Here is a 7,899-nt window from a genome sequence, read left to right on the forward strand (position 1 = left end):
CAAGAGATGAATTGTAAGCTGTCATTTTCCCTTGTCTATTTTTAAAAAGGTATTGTCCAATCATTCCCTTTTGTTTAGTTTGTGCCCATTTTAAAAAATCTTAAAAGAAAGGTCTTAAATGTTTTGCCTCACACTTCTTAGGTCTTGCATTTCAATGTCATGTGCTGTTAATTGCTCCTGGACAGTCATTTTCTCCATGCCCGGTGCCACTCGCTTTCCGGGGAAGGGGTACCCACAGGACCCGGGAGCCAAGGAGAGAAGGCACTGCGGCTTTCCGAGGAATGGCTCCTCCTTTTCCCAGGGGAAAGGTTCTTCCCCAGTCCGGCCTCTCCTTCTCGCTTTAAACAGGGTTGTGTGAGCTGGTTCCCTGGGTTGTCGGGGGCGCCCTTGGGACACGGAGGCGACCAGCCGGGGAGGAAGACGGCAGGGTGACAAGGTGGGAAGACGGTCCTTCGGGACCCCCTCAGGTCACGCCATCAGACCTCCACATTTCCCAGGTGACGCGGTGACACGAACGACCCGTAGGCCGCTGTGAGGGCTATTCCGTTCCTCGTCCTGCCCCAGGACACAGTCCGCTGGAAGAAGGGCGCGCTTCCCGGTCTTCCAGGACCGTGTCCCCAGGGCAGCAGGGAGGAAAGGGACGCTCCGGCACCGAGATGCAGATTCCAATTCCCCGATATGGTTTAAAAATGTGTGTGGGGGAGGAGCCCCTCCCGAGGGGCAAGCGCGCACCTACGTACGCGCCTGTAGGGGCGCTCGGCCGCGGAGCCTCGGGGGCGTGCCTGGGGCGTGCCTGGGGGCGTGTCTGGGGGGGACGAGTCTGGGGGGGACGAGCCTGGGGCTCGGACCCCTCCCGGGGGAGCAGCGCTGCCCCGCCCCTGCGCCCCGCCCACCGTGCGCTCGCGCCCCGCCCACCGTGCGCTCACGCCCCGCCGCGCTCCTCCGCCCCGCCGCACGCTCACGCTCGTACAGACGTATGAATGCACGCACGCACGCACAGCGGGGGCCGAGCCGGCAGCAGCGCGCAGGCGCACGCGCTCCGCGCGCTTTTCGGAAGCTGCAGGTCGGCGGGCAGTTTGGGGGGGCTGTGGGGGCCGGCGGGCGGGTGTTTGCAGGGGGGCGGCGACGGGGGCTGAGGCCCGGGCGGGGCGCGGGGCCGGAGGGCTGAGGGGCTTCGCTGGCGGGCGAACGGGCAGACCGGCCCGGGAATGTGTTCTCGCGGCTGGCGCGCTCCCGGCGGCGTCGGGTTCGGAGGCGGCCTGTGGGGAGGGGCGTCCCGGCGGGCGGGCGCCGCCCTCGCGGAGGCTCCGCGGGGGGGGCGGCCGGGCGAGCCCTGGACCGGGAGCCAGGCCGGAGGGGAGGGACTGCACCCGGGGTCCCGGGCGGTGGGCCGTCCCGCCTCGTGAGCGCCGCAGGGTCCACAGCCGTGTCAGCGCGGTGACTGCTGTCCCCGGGGCTGCCCCGCTCCGGGTGCGGGGAGACAGTCAGTATGGCGGGGAGCATGTACGGTCTGGACGAACGCCACGTCCTACAACAGGCAGGGAAAACCCCAGAAGATGGGATTGGAGCTCGTGCATCGCTGCCGCCGAGTAACTTTAGTGATACAGACGTAGGAAGTGGTACTCGGGACCCGGCTGTGCCGTTGACGGGCGTGGCCAAGCCGTCCTTGGTTACCTGTGTCCATAGTTTTGGGGTGAATGCGCTGAAAGGACGAAGTAAGACTTGGGAGGTGAATGTTGAGCAAACAGGAGAGGGTGGAAAGGAAAGAGCAGGGTATTTAGGGAACAGTGACTAGAACTCTGTCTGAGCCTTTGTAGGAATCCCAGTTTTGCGGATGATAAAATGGGATGAAGCCGTGGGGAGGAACAGGATGTTCATAGTAACAGGAAAGTTGGTGATAAATGGTTTCCAAGTTACCTCATTTGCAATTTCTCATTTCAGCTGTTGCATAAAAGATTAAAATAGGGTAAAATGGAATAGTGGAAAGAGGGATGAATTGTTTGTCAGGAGATGTCAGTTCTAGTTTTATGGCTTTCAGCAAATTAGGATCTCACTAGGCCTTAAGTTTATTTTTTTCAAAAATAATTACAAAGATTTATGAACACCTACCTACAATGTGACAGATTCTTTGTAGGGTTTATGGGAGAAACAAAGCTGTATTAAGCATGGGTCTTGCACCAAAAGAGCTGCTGATTATTAAGCTATATTTATAGGTAATTTGGAAGGTAAATTTTAACATAGTTCTTGGTTTTTACTTGACTTCAATACCCTTAGGAAGCTTCATAGTTTTCTTACAAATTTTTCTTCTGGATTGGCAGGTAAATTCTACACATCTGTCAACATGATACATCCATCTGCAGTCCTGTTAAAATCATTTTAACTTAATGTAAGGAGGCTTATAAAAGTAACATGAGGAAAAAAATCTAAAATAAACCATTTCAATCACACACTTGTTCTCATTTCATTTATCATGACAGCTTCACTTTTTAATGCTTCCTGTGAAATTGGGAAATTGTGAGATTCTGAGGCATCCTGTTTTAAGTGCTCATTTACAAATCCTTGAAAACATTTAGTATATGACTAAATACTGTTGTTCGTATTTGTGATACATCCTGCAGTGACCTTTGGTGGCAGTATGAAGGGGCATTTATGTGGTGAAGTGCACACTACATGCAGTGAAACTGCTCGTGTGCGAATTTTGGCACCATTGCTCACTGGCTGTGTGACCTCAACCAAGCTTTTGAACGCTGTCTGCCTCAGTTTCTACATTTGTGCAGTAGAGATTATACTAGTAATTTTTAGGTATTTTCGTGTTCATTGTTTGACTTGATTCTCATAATGACTTCTCTCATTTTACAGATAAAACTGAAGGCCCAGCGACGTGAAGAGGCTTCCGTGAGATCATTCGTCTGATTTTCCTAGGGACGGAGCTTGGCTTGGTTTGGTTTGCTTTGCTTTGTCTCTAGATCCCTTGTTCTTCCATGTTGCCTTTCGTTTGCTGATTAATTTTAAATCCTCTCCATTTAAACCTTTCCCTAATCACAGGGAAAATTATTATATAACTAAAACAGTTTAACGCATAATAGAGCATTATTATTATTATTTTGGCTGCATTGGGTCTTCGTTGCTGTGCACAGGCTTTCTCTAGTTGCGGCGAGCAGGGGCTATTCTTCGTTGCGGGGCGCGGGCTTCTCATTGTGGTGGCTTCTCTTATTACAGAGCATGGGCTCTAGGTGCACGGGCTTCAGTAGTTGCAGCACGCGGGCTCAGTAGTTGTGGCTTGCAGCTCTAGAGCACAGGCTTAGTAGTTGTGGCGCACGGGCTTAGTTGCTCCATGGCATGTGGGATCTTCCGGGACCAGGGATTGAACCCGTTTCCCCTGCATTGGCAGGCAGATTCTTAACCACTGCACCACCAGGGAAGTCCCTAGAGCATTATTAAGTCAAGTCTTTAATCTTTTATATCTTGAATGCCTGAAAGCTATGGTTAACTAGATGTTCCCCTATAAACGGTCTTTCCTTATAAATTTACCTTATAAATGAAAAGTCCAGTGTACCTTCCTTCAGATAGGCAGAGATTTTAAAAGTATGTTTAAAGTATTATGTCTTTGTTTCCTTCTGGATACTGAATCTTTTTCATCTTTGTCGTCTGTTATAGAACCTCTAAAATGCAGGTCTCTGGCTCCAGGTCTGTACACTTGAGTGAATGGCAGAAGAATTACTTTGCAATTACGTCTGGCACGTGTCCATCAGGAGAGAAGGCAGACGCGTACCGAGCACAGATTCTCCGCATTCAGTATGCATGGGCAAACTCTGAGATCTCCCAGGTCTGTGCTGCCAGACTGTTCAGAATATATGCAGAGAAATATTCTGCAGTTATTGATTCTGACAGTGTTGAAACTGGCTTGAATAACTATGCAGAAAACATTTTAACTCTAGCAAGATCTCGGCAAACTGACAGTGACAAGTGGAAGTCTGGATTATCAATAAATAACGTGTTCCAAATGAGTAATGTGCAGGAAATGATGCACGCTGGCAGAAAATCCAGAGACTCTCTGTTGGCACCTGCAGATGAGTCAGTAGTCATCCACAGAGCGGCCGCTGTCTTTGATCTTCCTAAATTTAGTGTTTGTGGTGGTTCTGGGGAGAGTGACCCATTAACTAACTCAGCCCATGGTGCCGATAGGACCAAAGACTTCCCAGAGGGCAGTCCTTTGAAGTGCCTTCAGAATGCCCAGCCACCTCTGGTCACTGGCACCACTAAGACGTGTCCTACGGTCTCAGGACCTTTCGGTGAGTCAGCCGCCGCAAAATTCCATGCCACACCATTGTTTGGAAATGTCAAAAAGGAAAATTACAACTTCCCGAAAGCCAACACAGGACTAAGTGTGTTCTCATCTAATCAGTCTTGTTTTCCTTCTGGCTTTGAAAATCCACGGGAAATGAAAGCTTTTTATGGTTCTGGCACCATTGATGCACTTTCCACTCCAGTAATGAATAAGGCTTTTAGTAAAACGGAAGATAATGGCCAAAGAGAGGAGAGCGGCCTGCCTACTTTTAAAACTGCAAAAGAACAGCTATGGGTAGATCAGCAGAAAAAGTACCACCAGCCCCAGCGTGCATCAGGGTCTTCACATGGTAGTGTCAAAAAGTCTCTGGGAGCTAGTAGATCCCGAGGGATATTTGGAAAGTTTGTTCCCCCTGTACCTAAGCAAGATGGGGGAGGTCAGGGCGGGGGGACACAGTATAAGCCTCATGGCGCAGGAGCTGCAGACCCAGCACATCCCGTGGATGAGCGTCTGAAGAACTTGGAGCCCAAAATGATTGAACTTATTATGAATGAGATTATGGACCAGGGACCGCCAGTAAATTGGGAAGATATTGCAGGAGTGGAATTTGCCAAAACCACAATAAAGGAGATAGTTGTGTGGCCCATGATGCGGCCAGACATCTTCACTGGCTTACGAGGACCCCCTAAAGGAATTCTGCTCTTTGGTCCTCCTGGGACTGGTAAAACTCTGATTGGCAAGTGCATCGCTAGTCAGTCTGGGGCAACATTCTTTAGTATCTCTGCTTCCTCCTTGACTTCTAAGTGGGTGGGCGAGGGAGAGAAAATGGTCCGTGCATTGTTTGCTGTTGCACGATGCCAGCAACCAGCTGTGATATTTATTGATGAAATCGATTCCCTATTATCTCAGCGGGGAGATGGCGAGCATGAATCTTCTAGAAGGATAAAAACTGAATTTCTAGTTCAGCTGGATGGAGCAGCCACATCTTCTGAAGATCGTATTCTAGTGGTAGGAGCAACCAATCGGCCCCAGGAGATTGACGAGGCTGCCCGGAGAAGGTTGGTGAAAAGGCTGTATATTCCCCTCCCAGAGGCTTCAGCCAGGAAACAGATAGTCATTAATCTGATGTCAGAGGAGCACTGCTGCCTCAGCGAGGAGGAGGTCGACCTGGTGGTGCGGCACTCTGGTGGGTTCTCGGGGGCTGACATGACGCAGCTCTGCAGGGAGGCGTCTCTGGGTCCTATTCGCAGTTTACAGGCTGCCGACATTGCCACGGTAACGCCGGATCAAGTTCGACCAATAGCTTACAGTGACTTTGAAGATGCCTTCAGAACTGTGCGACCTAGTGTGTCTCCAGAAGATTTGGAGCTTTATGAAAACTGGAACAGGACTTTCGGTTGTGGAAAGTAAATGGGACGCTTGAAATTAAAAGACGGCATTTTTGTAGCCCAGTCTTCCATTTTTTTAGCATAGGACATTGATTAAGTGTACATCAAAGGTATATTCTGAATTCTGTACCTCAAATAAAATAGAGTAACAGTAGCTCAACTTTTACAATTGATTGACTTAGACTATGTTAATATAAGCTCAATTTTCCTTCCAGTCACCACCTGATACGTAAGCCTATTCATGCGAAATGGGAATGTACTTTTTTTGTTTTGTTCCTAAGAGGTCTTTTCAAGATGTATAGGATGAACAGTGAACTCAAATTGAAACCGAAAATCTGATTTGTATATGAGGATGTATCTGACTTACATGTATCTTTTATTGAAGAAAGTTTCTTCTGAGGATCACATAATTCTTAGTATTGGCTAGTACAGTGGTTTGCATTTGAAACTGAGTGTTGCTTAGTGTTGTTTAATAGATTTAAAATCTCAACCAAAGCTAAAGTGAAAGTGCCCGTTTTTACTTTGTCCTGGCTTGTAACTGCTTATGGTTTTCTTTCCTTCCCAAGACTAATTAATCAGAACATGTTCAGAAATAGCAAAGTGTAATCTAACATCAGAGACAGGTCCGCAGAACTGAAAGGGGAAGAATGTTGTGTTTCTCCAGGGGGTGGGTGATGTTTGAAAGTAGTATTTTATTTGGCACTACTTCACAACCTGTAGGGTTGGTCTCGTTCAGAAATAAATGTTTCCAGGTTTTAAAAACGGACTGTTTTGTTTTCCAAATAGTGCATGTTCTATGTAGAAACATTGGAAAATAGAGGTGAACAAAAGGAAGAAAATAAAAGTCAGTTACCCTACCACTTTGAGGAACACAGTGTTAACATTGCAGCATCACTTCTTCCAGATGTTTTATACAGGAGTGGGGTTATGCTACGCCTTTTCGTTTGCAGCTGTTTTCTTTAAAGTCCCTCATCATCATCTTCCACATTGACGTACTTCTGCATCTTCCCGTACGTGAGTGCCTGGGATTCCGTGACATGAGGGGGCCTATAATTTAGTCAGCATTCAGGGCAGTTCCTTAGGTTCACCTTTTGTATATAGTAAATAAAATATGTTAAATGCCTTAGTTATCTTTTTAAAAAACATACATTTCTTGAGTAAAATTCTTGGATTAACAATTTTTAATGCTTTTGACATGTGTTCTAAATTGTCTTCTGGAACAGTGGTACTTGTGTAGCATTCCTATCTGCACTGAGTCAAAGTGCCTGTTTACCTGAACCTGGTGGTCATGGACACTGTCCAGCTGCCAATTGGACAGTACACAGGTTTTGCATCCATCCATCCATTCAAAAAATATTTATTAGGTGCCAGGCAGTGTTCCAGGCGCTGAAAGTAGACCAGTGAACAACAGACAGAAGTCCTTGGTCTCTTGGAGATTACGTTCAAGTTCTAATGTTTTGAGAACAATTCACCTTAAGAAATGGAATTTGAAACTTTTAGTAGATGAATTTAAGCAATTTATATATTGTTTTAATTTTTATTATTGGTCTGTCTGCTATTTTTATGCTCTTTTAAAAGCTTTATTTCTCCAACTTTTAGTTTTTCCCTTTGAAATATGAAATTATCTTTTATTAGAATTTGGATGTTAAATCTCTTAATCTTTTATTGTATCTTTTAAAATCTTAAAGCATTTCACCATATTCATTGCTATCTTCTTTACAGATCACTTCCACCCACTTGGATCTTACAATTACTGTAGTTATTTAGATTTATCATCAATTGCCCAGGAGGTGTTAGTGTTTTATTTAACTTTGTAACTTGGTCTTAATGTTTATTAGCAGTTTTTTCTCGACAGCAACTTCTGCCTGTTCTGACTTTCAGCTCCATTGATCACCCACCATGGGGCCATGTCCCTCTGTAGAACTTCTTTTTTCTTTTTTTAAAAAAAAATTTTATTGGAGTATAGTTGCTTTACAATATTGTGTCAGTTTATACTGTACGGCAGAGTGAATCAGCTGTACTTCTTTTAGATTTTGACCAAGAGAAAAAAAAAATCCCATTGGCCCAGCTTATCTTGGACTAGGCAGAGCCATGTCCTTGTTAGGTTGTGAAATGGCCCCTCCTGAATTAAGGTCTTCTCTGTTCAGGTGAGACTCTAAGCCTGAAAGGAATAAGCAAGTAGGATATTTTAAAGCTGGAGAGAAAATAGGAGATAGGGAGTCA

The 7,899-nt window shown here is 46.6% G+C and overlaps 1 protein-coding gene across 12 annotated transcripts; it reads left to right on the top strand.

Annotated features, from left to right (window-relative positions):
- The first annotated feature begins 1,005 nt into the window (after window positions 1-1,005).
- On the top strand, window positions 1,006-7,022 carry FIGNL1 (fidgetin like 1). 12 transcript variants are annotated; one of them, XM_060304933.2, is made up of 3 exons: window positions 1,006-1,063; window positions 2,860-2,895; window positions 3,658-7,022. In XM_060304933.2, exon 3 carries the CDS (start codon window positions 3,668-3,670, stop codon window positions 5,696-5,698), a length of 2,031 nt encoding a protein of 676 aa, XP_060160916.1. In that variant the 5' UTR covers window positions 1,006-1,063; window positions 2,860-2,895; window positions 3,658-3,667; the 3' UTR covers window positions 5,699-7,022. The 12 variants fall into 12 exon arrangements, with proteins under 12 accessions (XP_060160916.1, XP_030727191.1, XP_030727190.1 ...); XM_030871331.3 differs by having other exon boundaries at window positions 1,046-1,063; window positions 2,860-2,939; XM_030871330.3 differs by lacking the exon at window positions 1,006-1,063 and adding an exon at window positions 1,319-2,386 and having other exon boundaries at window positions 2,860-2,939.
- The last annotated feature ends 877 nt before the right edge of the window (window positions 7,023-7,899 follow it).

The sequence above is a fragment of the Globicephala melas genome, chromosome 9, assembly GCF_963455315.2.
Source record: "Globicephala melas chromosome 9, mGloMel1.2, whole genome shotgun sequence".
NCBI classification, from domain to species: Eukaryota; Metazoa; Chordata; class Mammalia; order Artiodactyla; family Delphinidae; genus Globicephala; species Globicephala melas.